This window comes from Helicoverpa armigera, chromosome 27 (assembly GCF_030705265.1).
Source record: "Helicoverpa armigera isolate CAAS_96S chromosome 27, ASM3070526v1, whole genome shotgun sequence".
Taxonomy (NCBI): Eukaryota; Metazoa; Arthropoda; class Insecta; order Lepidoptera; family Noctuidae; genus Helicoverpa; species Helicoverpa armigera.
Window position 1 is genome coordinate 943,113 of NC_087146.1, and position 17,016 is coordinate 960,128.

The 17,016-nt window shown below is 33.8% G+C and overlaps 1 protein-coding gene across 1 annotated transcript in view; it reads right to left on the bottom strand.

Annotated features, from left to right (window-relative positions):
- Conv (convoluted) overlaps positions 1–17,016 on the bottom strand; it is a 49,156-nt gene that overhangs the window by 3,730 nt on the left and 28,410 nt on the right. The window contains exons 13-17 of the mRNA XM_064042053.1: positions 2,868–3,067; positions 2,279–2,363; positions 1,689–1,884; positions 1,125–1,202; positions 601–798 (exon numbers count right to left, since the gene is read on the bottom strand). Of these exons, the coding sequence (XP_063898123.1) occupies positions 601–798; positions 1,125–1,202; positions 1,689–1,884; positions 2,279–2,363; positions 2,868–3,067 (757 nt within the window). The remainder of the gene's footprint in view (positions 1–600; positions 799–1,124; positions 1,203–1,688; positions 1,885–2,278; positions 2,364–2,867; positions 3,068–17,016) is intronic.

Here is a 17,016-nt window from a genome sequence, read left to right on the forward strand (position 1 = left end):
GTTGTAATTTAATGATTTTTGAAAATCGTTCTAAACTGCTTCGGCTGGTTTTTGAACGATTTATTTAATTTGATAATAATTATTATATATTTATAACGTATATGTTTATATCGATCGGGTGTGTCGTACCTAATCACATTCACATATTACCTATACTCTATGATATTCTATGGCGAATTGTAAATAAAATAACCTAATCCATTCAGTGGTTTAGCCACAGGAGTCATTTTTCGTTTTTATAATTTACAACATCATGAGTGTAAAGCAGAGATAAAGTTAGTTAGGAGTATCGAATGTTTTGACCAGTCTTGTCAGTTTTCAAGGGACAAATTCCGTTGTTTGTAATGACTGACTCTTGTATGGTGTTCTAATTTTAGCACATTTTTAGTCTATTTACTTTGTTGGAAAAAAAATACCAGTGTATCAACGTATTCAATTGAATGTGATTACTTACGACACACCCGATATATAATGTGCTTTAATATTACCTGCCAGGATTTGAATGGGGGGTAGTATTGCGTTTATAGATTACAATAGTGAAGAAATTTCGTCTCGAAATTAAAGCTCGAAATTATATTTATTTTTTAACATTTAACATACCTTGAAATAACACAACCAGGCCTTCATGCTTGATTTTCCTAACTAACTCAGGCTCGAAGCTAGTTAATTGATTATTTCTTACATCTAATAGTTTCAGGTATTTCGACGACATAATGTTCGGTGTCGGTAGAGAACCTAAAGAGTTGTTCTTTAGAATTAGTTCTGTTATGTTCTCTGGTAATGTGAATTTTATTTCAGCTGAAAATTAAGAAAAAACGAATTAAAATGATGTATTATTTTTAGATAAACTTATAAACACTTTTTTATTGATTTTTACATAAATTTATAAATAGTGGTCATGGTATGTATTTATGTATGAAATAGCAATGAATTGAGCACAACTTTTTGTGTTTAAATGTCAATCAATTTATTAAAAGTGTATTTGTTAAAAGTGTTATATTTAAAGTATTTTTAATAAAAAAATATTTGAAAGTACAAATGAATTTTTTAAAGCTTGTTTTTGTTAATCTGAATAATATATTAAATGAAAAGAAAAACTGGTATTGTATTAAATTGGTACTTACATGTTCTTGAAACCAAATCTTTCAGATTATTATGAGACAAATCGAGTACTTCCAACGATGTCAGGTTGCCTAGCACATCTGAAAATGTATAAAGATAAATTAATATTTTAACATCATAAAATGCTAAAACCAATTTGTCAAAGACTGGTCTTGTTTGATTAGTGATTTAATTTTGAAAAAATGGGCGAATTCCACAGTAAGCGTGTAAGGGTGGAGCTAGTAACATTCCTCGTCCCTCGAACACCCACATTTTAGTGCGTTATTTTCTTAGGATATTTTGCGTTATGACATCTCCACTAGTCATTTTGTTCTCCATGGCTTTAGCAGTAAAATCATCATCTGCCGAGCCTTTTCCCAACTATGTTGGGGTCGGCTTCCAGTCTAACTGGATGCAGCTGAGTACCAGTGCTTTACAAGGAGAGACTGCCCTATCTGGCCTCCTCAACACAGTTACCCGGGCAACCCGATACCCCTTGATTAGACTGGTGTCAGAATTACTTATTTTAGTCGTAACATATACAAAGATAAAGACAAAAGATAAGATAATATACAAATAAAACTTACTATTCCTAACATCATTAATATAATTGCCAGATAGATTCAATTTTTTAACTTTCTTTGCTCCGAGTGTCAAGTCATGGGTGACGACCGGTATCTCGTTGTAACTGAGATCAATTTCCCGCAGTCGGTATGGTATCCACGGGTTTGAGGGGAACATTTTCTTTGTTAAAAATCCGATCTTATTGTGGCTTAAGTTTACCTGAAAATTACAAGGAATAAGTGAAAAAGATAGTTTTGATAAACATTTTTGCAAAAAAATCTGTGCCAATTACATCGTAATGTTTCTTTTTTAATAATCTTGTATGATAAGTACTTTTTTTTCGGAACTTCAAATTTTGCTATTTTTATTTTTTTATAATATTTTTTAAATATAATTTTAAAAATAGAAAAAATCATACATAAATTCATACTATATATTGCATTCGGACAATTCTCAAAAACCAGATTATAACTACATGTTACTCGGCTTTTGGACAAAAATAAGCACCGACATAAATAAAAAAAAGCGAATTGAGAACCGCCTTCTTTTTGGGAAGTCGGTTAAAACACCGTAAATGGTCAGTAACAATTGTTTTGATTATGAAAAAACTTACTTCTTCCAAAGATAAGCAGTCGTCTAGCAAACCGTTTGTTTTATTGTCAATCTTTTCTAAGAAATTATGCGACAGATCCAACTTCCTGAAAAAATAGAAATAAAAATATATTAAATTCAGGTTCAATCTATACTGAAATTATAAAGCTGAAGAGTTTGTTTGTTTGTTAGCTTGAACGCGTTAATCACAGGAACTAATGGTCAGATTTGAAGTCCCTTTATCGAGGAACGCTATACTTAGGCTACTTTTTATCCGAGTTCATGCAGAGGTTCCCACGAGACAAGGGGGAAACCGCTGGCAGATGCTAGTAATATATATTGATCCATGCGCGGGCAGTAAAACCGGGTAGGTAACTGGGTTGAGGAGGTCAGATCGGCATCCATGTGGCACACTGGTACTCTGCTGCATCCAGTTAGACTGGAAGCTGACCTCAACATATGTAGTTGGAAAAAGTTCGGGAGACGATGGGCAGTAATCCCCCCGGGATGCGGGTCAAACCGCAGGAAAACAGCTAGTAGAGTCTTAACTATTAAATTTGTTATACTAGTCACCACGGAAACATTAATAAAAATAATGGTTTCCCACTTACCTCAAAGCAACCAGCCCCTTAAAAGCCTCATTAGGCACACTCTCAAGCTTATTCCCGCTGAGCGACAGATCAAGCAACTGTTGCAGCCCATTGAACGATCTCTGAGCAACGGTTGCTATTTGGTTGCGCGACAAATCTATTTTGAAGGTTGTCGGTAGGTTACCGAACGCAGATCGGCTTAGTTCTGTTATGTTGTTATCCTGAAATTTTATGAAAAAAATGAATTAGTAAGTATATTTATTGTAAATAAGTTTATAATAAATTTCTTGCTTTCCAAAATACAATTTTTATAAAAATGCATGCGAAAATAAATTAAAATTAGTGTGATATGTTTAGCAAATAATTCGATAGTTAAAATAATATATTCAAATAATGTATTGGAATATATTACTTTTCGGCTTCCAGTCTTACTGAATGCAGCTGAGTACCAGTATGCAACATGAAGCGACTGCCTATCTGACCATCTCAAGCCAGTTGCTAAAGATTGATTGGCGCTTTGGCGGTCAGAAACCAGAAAGTCTGACGACCAGTCTTACTATGGGATTGCTTGGGTAACTGGGTTGAGGAGGTCAGATAGGCAGTCGCTCCTTGTAAAGCACTGGTACTCAGCTGCATCTAGTGAGACTGGAAGCCGACCCCAACAATGTATTTGGGCACTGACACAGTATATCACAAATTTTACATAAAAAGGTATCTTAAACAAAATTACCTAAACTATTTTTTTCTTGCTGTTTACGCATTAGTGAAAAATGTGAATATACTTATTTAACTTATCTTTCTAATAGTGAAAGAATTTTTCAAAACGGTTCAGTAGTTATGGAGCCGTCATAATATTAGTAAGGGTAGCAACAATTTATACCTATTATTTACCAAACTTATTTACACTGGAAGCCTAGAGCATAGTTTCGAAAAAATCTGGGCCAATAACAAAACCAAAAAATAAAATTTACCTGTAAATACAAATACTGTAAACTAGTCAAACTACTCAATGCTTCCCAAGGCGGTTTCGTTAACCCATTAGCCGATAAATCCAGTGCTTGAAGAGTGAGCAGACTGGAGAAACTGTCTGATTGCAGCGAATCAGCCAGCTGGTTGGCCGATAGGTTCAGCCGAAGCAGAGCGTTCATTGTCGGCCAAGTGTTCGGTTTTATTGAAGTTATATTGTTGTGGGCTACGTTTAATTCGCTGAAAATTGAAAAAGTATAGTGTTAGAAATATACTATTAAAACTATTAAACCCACTATCCTAACTAATATTATAAATGTGAAAGGAATTCTGTCTGTCTGTCTATTCTTCACGCCTAAACTACTGAACCGATGTGTGTGAAATGTGGTACAGACATAGTTTGGAACTTGACAAGGAACATAGGATAGTTTTTATTACAAAAAAATATAATAACAAAAATTCTAAATTAAATCTATTGGTCAAACCAAAAATCTGCCAGAAGTCTTATTCCACGCGAACGAAGTCGCGGGCAAAAACTAGTCATTAATAAACTAAAATTATTTTAAATTAAATGGCATAAAGTATATTTATGTGAATGTGATTAGGTACAACACACCCGATCGATACAAACATACGTTTTTAATAAATTAATTTAATTTAATTAATTAATAATAATTATCGCTCAAAAAACCAGCCAAAGCGGTTTAGAACGATATCCAAAAATAACATTAGTTTTCAAATTTCAAATTTTTTGTTTAAAATTAATTAACTGTGCATCTTAACTATTTCCATGTAACGAAACCATAGCGCGATGCAGGAATCGACCACAATCTTACAACGCCATCTAGCGAACCATAATGTAACTAATTCGAGGATTTCATATTTTCGACGTCTTTTGAAATATTCAATTTTTAATGACAAGAAAAAGCCCATTTGTAAAAATTAATATTTTTAACCTTTTTGTGCTTAAAAAAAAGAAATAGTATTTTTTATGATTTCCAACAGATATTAGCTACATTTTTTTTATACCGATTTACAAAAAAATACAATAAAGATAAAAACTATTCTAGTAAAAAAAAACTAAAACTAATTTACCAATATTACAAATTCTACTAATATACCTATTACAATACTACAAGTCCTACAAATATTTGATAAAATATACCTAATACTAAAATATGTTTATTCTTAAATATCTCTTAATATTTATTATATATGTCACCGTAAGATTACAAACATCGTTAGATTACAATCTATCTCGAGAGATTGTAAACTGTCGAATTATTGTGAACTGTAACATCTGATTGCAAAGCTCTCCCTGATTGGTCAGTCTTTTTGTAAGATCGACCAATCACGACCAGCCGTTCTGTTGCCATGGAGTTCCCGTAGAGTTAGGAATGAATTTGTGTTTGAAGACAAACTACCTAATTGTTTAGTTTTTTTTTTTATAAAAGTTTCTTATAATTTTCCAATTTCATTTAAATAAAACTACTTTTACGGATTTTTTCGCGGTCGGTCTTAAACGTCGGGATTAAATAATATAATATAACCGCGATAAAATCCGTAAAAGTAGTTTTATTTAAATGTCTAATATTCGCGTAAGTGTCAGAAATCAATATGTTTCCAATTTCAATTTGTGTTTGAAGAATAAATATTTCGTTACAATTTGTTCTCTCCATATGTCAGGAATATTAATTACATACTCGTACTAAATAACAAATACTTGAAGAATTTTTGAAGAGCATTTATTTTATTTAACTGACACCTCTATTTCATTCCTAACTCTACGGGAACTCCATGGGAACAGAACGGATTATTGGTCGATCTTACAAAAAGACTGACCAATCAGGGAGAGCTTTGCAATCAGATGTTACAGTTCACAATAATTCGACAGTTTACAATCTCTCGAGATAGATTGTAATCTAACGATGTTTGTAATCTTACGGTGACATATATATCTTAAATCGTTCGACAAACCAGCCGAAGCGGTTTAGAACGATATCCAAAAAATAGAAAATTTCAACTTTCTAAGTTAGCTCAAATCTATGAACTGTGCTTCTTAACTATTTCGATGTAACGAAACCATAGCGCGATGTAGGAATCGAACACAATCTTACAACGCCATCTAGCGAACTATAATGTAACTAATTGTATGTATGAAATGTACGTTTTGTGATACAAAAATTGTGCAATAAAGTAAATAAATAGGTATAAATGAGTAATAAATGAATAAAATATGTCATATTTAATAATTATATACTGACATTTATAAATATTTCTGTTGTTATAGTACATGCAAGCATAATTAATAATAAACTGTATTGTTAAGCCGATGTTTCACTATGGGATATACCTAATACATATATTAAACATCCTGAGATATAATATTTTATCGCTCGTCATACATTTTGAAATAATATTTATAGTTTGGTATGTAATATATATTATAGCACAGCAAGAAATGTGGCTGCATCTTTGTAAAATAATATAAAATTTACCGAATACAATTTGCTTTACTCTAACAGTGTAATATATACCCAGGATAAAGATGCATTTTTGATAAAAATATATAAAAAACGACTTACTTTACTTTCTAAGTATATCTTAGACAATGACTGTGTTTCGGATGGCACGTTAAACTGTAGGTCCCGGCTGTCATTGAACATCGTTGGCAGTCGTTACGGATAATCAGAAGCCAGTAAGTCTGACACCAGTCTAACCAAGTGATATCGGGTTGCCCGGGTAACTGGGTTGAGGAGGTCAGATAGGCAGTCGCTCCTTGTGACACACTGGTACTCAGCTGAATCCGTTTAGACTGGAAGCCGACCCCAACATAGTTGGGAAAAAGGCTCGGAGAATGATGATATTAAAAGCTACTTACCCCAAACTAATAGGTATTTGAAACAGTTTTTCCAGCACATTATAACTGATGTCTATAAGGCGACAGCTGACCAACTTCGCAAGACTGCCTCGGGAGATCTCTCTGAGCCTGTTGTGAGACAAATTCAACTCTAGCACTGTGGGAATAGTGCCGAAAGTCGCTGGTTTTATCGTTTCTAGTGAATTGTAGCTTAGGTTCAGGAATCTGTAAGAAAATTGAATATTTTTAGTAGAAAATATTACATTTTATGTTGTTAGCCCCAAACTAGGTAAAACTTGTATATTATTTAGGGGCGCTTATTTAGAAAGGGTTTACGAATGCAATTTACTTAAAATACAAGTTTGGATGGACTTTAGTGAATAAAACTTCAAATTAAAATGTTTTAGTTGAAAAAAAATCGTATAAATATGGTCAAAGATGAGATTTTATATTGATGCTAGTTTTCTGATAGCGGTTTCACCCGCTTCTTGAGGGGAGTATTTCCCGCAATAGGGTAAAAAGTAGCTTATAGCCTTCCTTGATAAATGAGCTATCAAACATTGCAATAATTTTTAAATTGGTCCTGTAGTTCCAGAGCTTAGTAAGTTAAAACCAACAAACTTTTCAAGTTAACAATCATTACTAGATGCAAAAGTTACTCTGTTCATCACGTAAAAACTACTGAACCAATTTGAATGAAATTTTTGTGCACAAATATCCTAAAGCCTGAGAAAGCATTTAGGCTACTTTTTACCCACCTTCGGGAAGGAGTTCCCACAAAACGAACTAACAACTATATTTAAGAAAAAATAACAACATACCTTATAGAAAACAGATTTTGGAAGACAGCGTTAAATATTTCAGACAAATTATTATGAGACATGTCAACTGTATGTAGTTCGTATAATTTCGGAAATGCTAATTTTGGTATAGACTCTATTTTGTTGTGGGATACATTTAATTTTTGGATGCCTGTCATATTTTGTATCGGTATCTGTAAAAAAAAAACAAAATTAATTACTGTCTACTGTTTTCTTATATCTTAAATGGGTAACATTTATCAAAAAGGTAATAATAATAATATCAAAGGGAAACACTATTTAATGGGGGACAAAATCAATATGATAGTGTAACATTATCAAAAGGATAATAACATCATAGGTTAACATTAATCAAAGGAATAATTAATAATAATTAAGACAAATTAGCCTTTATCAAAAGGGTAACACAATCAACATTAAAGGGTAATATTAACAAAAAAGTAAAAATGTAACAACATCACATGATTGGGTAATATTAACAATTTAAATAACTATATAAAATGAGAGTAACTTTATCAAAAGGGTAACAACATCATTATCAAAGGTTATTTTACCCTTTTGATAATGTTTAGATTTGAATCTTCATGCTAACAATACCGTTTTGATAATATCAAAATTAAAGGGTAAATCTAACCAAAAGTGGGGTAAAAACTACCAAAAACACTTACCTGCGAAAAATTCCTAAACTCATTATGCGAAACTTGCAATTCATACGCATAACTATTTTCATCGAACGCTCTAGGACTGATCATAGACAATTGGTTATGGCTAAAGTCTAGCAACGTCATATTATTGCAGTTCACAAACGCTCCTGTCTCTATGGTCGAGAGAGCGTTGTGAGATATATTTACTACTGCTTGATATAAATCTGTGAATGCTTGCGTTTCTATTATAGTTATGTTGTTTTCTGCTAAGTTAATTATCTGGAAAAATAATAATTCAATCATTCATTATAAAGCTTCATTAATTTCATCATCTGACGAGGCTTTTCCAATCTATGTTGGGGTCGGCTTCCAGTCTAACTGGATGCAGCAGAGTACCAGTGTGCCACATGGAGCGACTGCCTATCTGACCTGTTCAATCCAGTTACCAGGGCAACCCAATACCCCTTGGTAAGACTTTCTGACTTCTGATCTTCCGTAACTACTGCCAAGTATGTGTAAAACCATATCATAAGGATTCGTTTCAGTAAATGATTACGAAGTTAAGCAACCTCTAGCGTTGGGCCATGGATGGGTGACCATAATATGTCATGACGAGTTCCTCCAAGTTGCGGAAGGCATGTTAAATTGTGGGTCCCGAATGTCATTTGTAGATTGTTAGTCAGAAGCCAGAAAGTCTGATAAACAGTTTTACCAAAGGGTATTGGGTTGCCCGGGTAACTGGGTTGAGGAGATCAGATAGGCAGTCGCTCTATAACACTCAGCTGCATCCACACTGAAAGCCGATCCCAACAGAAGCGGCTAGACACATAATCAAAATATTTGAGCACTCTTACCTCAGCATATTTTACTTGTTGGAACATTTGGAAGTCAACTTTCTTGATCTGATTTCTAGCTAGATCCACGGTACCTATTCTGGTGACCGCTGAAAACGTGCCGCGGCCTATGTCTGATATTAAATTGTCTTGGAGGTAGAGACGTCTGAAAATTGTTAGAAAAAAATATTATATAAATAAGTTATTTTTTGTGCCGTGATATAAAATGGGATATCACTCGTATTAGAGTATGTCAGAACTTTTTTTCTTGTATTTTTTAATAAAGAATTCAGACACCATTCATTTGTACCTATGTTTATTTCTTCAATTTTATGAAATGGTTTAATTTTTAATACAATTAAAATAATAAGTACAAATGATCTTTCTTCAAAAAAGTTACGCAGACGTATATAACATTTTCTAAAACATGCAACGAAACACTTTTTTGTAGTAAGACCAAAAATAGTACAGAATTGCGTGCATGTCATTAATTTGTGTACATAATGTCTCGCTGAAATAAACCAATTAACACGCAATAATAATATCAACAATTAAAGTAAGTGTGTAAATGCTTACCTCAAAAACCTCATCCCTCTAAAACTGTTGGTATCCAATTTCTTTATCTTATTGTGATCCAAGTGTACTACTTTTATAACTGTGTTTCTCGCAAACATACCTCTGGAAATAAAAATGATATATAAATTAATTAAAAATATTTAAAAAATCTAGGTGTTTCTTGCAGTTTCACCTGTGTCGCCAGGTAGTTTATATTTATTTATTTTATTTCACCCAGGGATAGTGTAGCTATCCAACCAGAATCAGAATAAAATAGTGTTTATTTGTGAAACATAGGTAGGTATATTACAAGGGTCAACAAAAGTGAAATAACTATCCAAATCGGTTTAGTAGTTTCGTGAGTTTTTAGGCTGCAAAAATACAAATAAAAATCCACTTTTTAACCGACTTCAAAATACGAGTAGTAGTAGTAGTAATTTGACCTTCATGTACATATGTTTTCTCGCGACTATCTCGCGTTTAGCTGAGCCGATTTCGATGAGGTTGTCAACTTAGTATTTGTTAGACTGAGGAGATGGTTTAAGGTATACAATTGTTTTTTTTTTATTGAATTCACTTACCTCGGTATTTCTCCAATTTGATTATGACTGGCGTTACACCAACCTAGTTTAGTTAAATCTCCAATATGACTGCCATCCAATTTTGTTATGCTGTTATGACTGAAATCATTAGAAAACAATATTATAGATAGGACAAGGATAGAACTAATATTTGTGCTTGATATAATAACGTATTAAAAAACCGGTCAAGTGCGAGTCGGACTCATGCATGGACGCATCAAACGAAAAATCGGCAAAAAAATCACATGTATCATATAATCACACCTATATCGATTTAATATTTATTTGTAATAGTTTGCAGATTTTTTTATTTTTATACCAGCAACATTATAACATCATCTAGCTATCGCGGTTCTCGAGACACAGCCTGGCGACAGACGGACAAACAGACGAACGGACAGACAGAATAGTGCCCCCTTTTATTCGCTTTGGTATATTTGAAGCTGAATGCGACATATTTACCATTCGATTATTATTTTGAACGGTATATTTTTTCCTTTTTCAAGGCCTGTATAAATTGTAGGATACTAATACAATGACTGCCTAGTTTCCTACGAAAACACTAAATAAAAATACCTCAAATCCAGGAGTTCTGTATCTCTCAATCCTTTGAACTGATTCCTCTTCAGTGTGACCAGTTTATTGCCGTGAAGATCTAGCTTCTTTAGTTTTTTTAACACCTGGAATTGTTCAGCAAAAATATTATTGATTTTGCCTGACTTAAATAAATAATTATTCTCAATTTCCGAAGAAAAAAAAACAATAAAAGACAATATTAAAAAATATCTCTTATTGAGCGTCAATAGACTACATTGACACTATTACCTACCTGACCATAATAACTACATACATAAGAACCAATATTAAATCTTATATTTATCGAGACGCATTTGTCTAAGAGACGCAGTGTTTTATTTACAATGAGCCACCGGCCTATCTGACTTCTTCAATCCAGTTACCCGGGAAACCCAATACCCCTTGGTTAGACTGGTTTTCAGGTTTCTGACTACCCGTAACGACTGCCAAGGATGTTCAATGACAGCCGAGACCTACACCTACTATAGTTTTATATAAACAGCGATGAAGACCAGTTTTTCGACACTGTTTAGTAGTTTAATGTTTCTTAATTATGTAAAGATAGATTATATAAATGAATTCAGAATCTCACCTGAAAAGCCTCCGGCGGTATATCAGAAATGAGCCCATTAGATAGATGCAATCTCTCCAACTTGCCGACCAGCTCACTGCCAGCGAATATGTCTTTAGCTAGCTTAGTCATTTTGTGCCCATCTATAGATAACACTGATAGGTTGCCTAGGATCTGAAATTGTAGGTAAATACAGGTTTATTGGGTGGAAAAATATTACATACAAGATATGCAAGAAAACCCCCTTCTTAGTGGTCGGGTAAAAATAAGGTATAATATTAAAAAAAACAGCGTAGGACGTCCACAAACAAGGTGGACAGACGACCTTATAAAGGTCGCCGGAAGACGCTGGATGCAGGTCGCCTCCAACAGGTATCTGTGGAGATCTAAGGGGGAGGCCTATGTTCAGCAGTGGACGTCCGCCGGCTAAGATGATGATGATGATAAAAAAAAAGTTGTTGGTATTCCAATAAAATATTGAGTTACATAAAAATAACAAAAGAAATTAAAATCTTCTCCAATAACAAAAAAATATTTAAAATTAAATGAATGCTTTTTTCCCTGACTGTTGGACAAAGGCCTTCCTATTCTGTTTCCACTGATATCATTATCACCTGCTTAGCCTGTTCTCATGCTGTGATCAACTTCCAATGTTAAACTGTAGTTGCAGCTGAATACCAGTGTGTGCCGCATGGAGCGACTGCCTTACTGACCTCCTCAACCCAGTTACCCGGGAAACACAATATGCATATTAGCCGCGACTTACAAAAACGTGCCATCTGAAACACTCCATCACAAGATGGTCACCCATCCACGACCGATCGCGGCAATCGTTAAATTAATCGAACTACCCCTGCGACTGTTACTTACCCACGAGCTTTTAATCTATATGTATACGCTTGTGTATGTTTGTTACTTCATTACGCGCAAATGGCTGTACATGTTTTGAAGAAAGTTGGCAGTAATACTGAACAGTTTTGATCCGAATTACCCCCGGGAAACAGCTAGTCTATACTTCTATACTAATATTATAAAGAGGAAAACTTTGTTTGTTTGGTTGTAATGGATAAACTCAAAACTACTGGAGCGATTTTAAATATTCTTTCCCCATTAGAAAGCTATATTATCTGCAATGTAACTTAGGCTATATTTTATCCCGGTGCGAGCAGTAGCTCCCACGGGACGCGGGTGAAACCGCGGGAAAACATCTAGTGGAGAAAAATTTTAAAGAGATCTCACCATAAAAGCATCTTTCGGGAAGACATCAATTTGAGTGTTAATCATGTACAACTCTTGGAGTGTCCTATTGACTCCCGCGAACGCGTATTGGTCTATCGTCCTGATGGGCGTGTCTTCTATCTGGAGTACCCTGATCGTGGACCGGTGGAATAGCGGGCCGAAGAGATTTGCTGGAAAAAACAGGAGATGTCTGGTTATAATTGTAATTAAAATATATGAAGAGCTGATTTTTTTACTTGTAGTGAGCACTCTCTGGCTACATAAAAATAAATGTTTGAGCTTCTAATACTAATTTATTTGTTTTATAAGAGCAGCTATAAAGGTGCATAAACATAAAATTATTAAATAGTAAATAGAACATTACCAAAACAAAGTATGCAAAATAATTGGATGGGAATTTTTTTCAACAGTAAAAACCATAATATAGTGAAAACAATACAGTCTTATTCTTAGAAGTAGGTATAGTTAAAACGCACTGTATACTAATTCCAAGAAAAAAATATATAAAAAGAACTTTAAGAAAAGACGAACGACTTGAAGAAAAATATATTACCAGATAGACTTGTACAAAAATAAGGCCCATCTAAAAAAATGTTGGCACTAAACATTGTCGAATTAAGTTCAAATATAAAAAAGAAAAGCCATACTCACAAATCTTCAACTCCTTCAACAACAACCGTTCAACCGGCAACCCCAACCCAGCGATATTCCCCAACCCAACGCTCAACACAGCCAACCCAGTATTCTCACACCGTATATACAACCCGGTGTCCGACCCTCTCTCGCAGACACACGGGTACAGTAACGTGGTCTTCGAGTCGTTCGGACACGGGTAGACGGGACCCGGAGGTATGTATTCTGCATTTGTGTAGGTCAGCAGTGTTGCGAGAGTGAATATAATTTTTTTTATCATTTTTGTGGGTGAGTTATCTGGAAAAGATATAAAAAATATTAAAAGGAATGTGTAAAAAATAAATAATTCGTATTTTGGAATTTCAGTCATATATTGGAGATGGGAATGTATAAGTATCAGTAAGTTAACATAATAAATAAATAAAAATAAATAAATAAATCAGATGTATTTGAATAATATTCATACACTTTTGGTATGAACACAACACAAGTATCATGCGTCTATCTCTATCTATTCTATACTAATATTATAGGAATATTTTCTGTTAGTTTGAACCCCAAAGCCTCCAAAACTACTGTACCGATTTGATTTTTTGTCGCATTTTAAGGAAGCTACATTATCCCCAAGTAACATAGGCTATATTTTATGCAGGTATGGAAAGTAATTTCCACAGGATGCAGGTAATACCGCAGGAAACAACTAGTAATTTATTAAAACAAAGTACTGAGATTTCTAGTTATTAAACAGCAAAAAAAAAACCAGCATTGAAGGACAGCATGATGTAAACCACTCAAAAGTTACATGCAATTCCAAAAAAAAACTGATAAGAATTCGAAAATTTCCAAAACGCTGGCGTTAATCTTTCAAAAGTATTTTTTATTCATCTTTTTTTTATAAGTTCTACTGTGAGTCACATTAAAAGTGGTAATTAATTTATTATAAACAATAAACAATTACATACAGATAAGTTATCTTGAACTTTTCATTGACTTTCAATGCAAATATAATCTAGGTATATTAATATTGTAAAACGAAAGAGTTTGTTTGTTGAGTTAATGTGATAAACTCAGGAACTACTGGTTGGATTTGAAAAATTATTTCATTGATAGATAGCCCATTTATCAAGGAAGACTATAGGCTAGTTTTTATCTTTTGGCCTGACTTTGACTTTGACTTTCTATTGTGGCCTGACTACAATCGGTAGGAAAATCAAAATTAAACAATAAGGAGGAATAGAAAGGTGAAAGTTTATATTCAGACAAAAAACATACATTCAAAAAAGCTTTTAAAATAATTCATGGTTATTTGATACTTAGGCCTAAGTTTTGCCAGACTGTAAATAAAAATAGACTTAATATATTCAATTTGACCTAGTAGGCTCTCTACCTACTCGTATCAAATTCGTGTATCTAGTGTTGTGGCATATCCGATGATTTTAATATCGATATTGAGTAAGCGTACCTATTTTCCATAAGGCAGTATACATAAAGTGATAACGATCATGATGTGTTATTCAAGGCGATGTCGATATAAGATCCACTAGGTTTTTAAACAATTAATAAATGTATCTTACTTTCTCAGACTTTAAGTATTACCCTATACATCAATGTTTTGCTCATTTTTATCACTAATCTAAGCATCTTTGAGATATCCATTATCTCCCGAGCCTTCTCGGCGTCCAGTCTAACCGGATGCAGCTGAGTACCTACCAGTGTTTTACAATGAGCGACTGACTGAAACAAATATCCGTAGTAAGGAATCAAACTATCGACAAATAAATCACAGATTCACTAAAAGGTCCAACACTAGTGTCTAAACAGTTTTACTATTCTTTTTTCTCATCATAAGTACGTGAAATCGAATTCAATCAGCAAGACTGCTACAATAGCCTCTTTATATTAGATGTGTATAGCTAATTATATGTCGTGGCTATAAATGGGTGGATGCCCAAAAACAGCGGGACTCTCCATAAAGATGATGATGTCTTCCTACCCGATTTATCGGCCACGGCGCGGCGGCTGTTCTGATATAAAGAGATTAGCCAACTATGCAGGACATATATAGTGCACGAGCATTTGCATGGACTGCGATGCACTCACTATTCCTTCAGTCTCCTTACATGAGAATAGCCGCCGCGCCGCAGACGATAATCGGCAAGGAGGACATCATCAACACAACATTTATAAAACCGGGTTTCGATTTTAAAAATAATGGTGATCCTAGCCACGAAGCCCCTGGTAAGACAGACACTTCGTTTATTTCCATTTTCAGGATTATTATAAAATTAACAAAACTGCGTCAATAATAAAGCTTGAACTCGCACCACACCTTAAAAATTGATAAAAAGTTATTTGAGCAGTCTGTTGACTCGCCATATTTTTTGCCACATTTTATATCAACATACCTATTTTATTTATATTGTGCTACTTACTTAGAATCTGACCTTAATTATGTTGCTAATAGGTACCTACTATGTCAAATTTGGTTCAGAAGCAGCCGCTCGGGTCGATCGATCATAAGGTTAAACAACGCTTGTTGCGCTCGTTACGTGGATGGGTGACCATCATCTTATAAAATGTTCCTCCATGTTTCGGAAGGCACGATAAATTGGTGGGTTCCAGATTCCAGATGTCATAAAAATAGAAAACCCCTTAGGCTACTTATACATATTTCATGTTATATTTTCAGGTGGCGTCGTTTTTCACGAGTTTGAAGTCAAAATATAGTCACCACGATCACTCCCAGGACCACCACGGTAATATCTTACAAGTTATCATTAATTAAATAACTTCAACTTCAGCACTGAACGAAAATAGACTGATAATATTATCATTGATAGGTACCTAAATGTTAACTATACCACAGCTAGTTTTAATCCCTATGGCAGGATTCCATCAAAATCGTTCTCGTACAAATAATGCCACAGCTAGCATGTGTTCGCGCTCATGGGTTGCAATTGCGCGGACATTTTAGAAATGTTCGCACGTGGTTTGTAACTAATTTATAAAATTGAACAAAATCTTATTTATAATTTCTGATTGCAGGGTATGAAAGAAATTTACCGGATTCCGGTAAGTCTTTTTATTTAATTACCTACAAGAATCATATACCCACACGACCGTTATTAAAGATTGTTTGTTGTAAAATAAATAAGGTTTTGTTTATTCCATCACAGACATTATAGCCAAGTAAAGCCACGTTCACTTTTTCAACTTTTCACCTTGGCGCTCTTCTAAACCTTAAAATGAAGATAACAAAGAGAATTAAATAGGTTCCTTATAGGTACTAAATACCTACCTACTTTTTTTAAAATTGTATTGCTGCGCCCTAACAGGGTATCATGTACCTCTACATTCTATAAAACCTACGTAACACTCATGATCGCAATAAATATTTGAAGTTTGAAGAATTTCTTGTTATTATTGTTAGTAATATACCTAAAACCTTGTACCTACTTTTGTCTTTTCCCAGTGTATCACTCCGTGGATTGGAGTTCATACTCGCCTGAATTCAGCCACACTTCGCCATACAAGACTATACCTATGTACAAGAGTAATGACGCCATAGAACACGAAGATATTAACGAGGAATCTAAATCACATAGTTAATATTTATGTAGTTAGTTATAATTATTATGTTTTAGAATAATTAAATTATTATTTATATCGAGAAAATAAATCCGAATTTTTAAATTGATTTAATAATATGATAATGCCCCGTGACTTAAATTGAATTTGTGTATTTACTAATAATTTGACTATTTTAGTAATGTATCGTATTAGACTAAAATAACTGATTGTGTTAACCTCTGATTGGTATTTTACCATTGTATGCCTCAACGGCGGGACATAGCTGAACTTATTATTATCATGTAAGACCTGTATTTATGA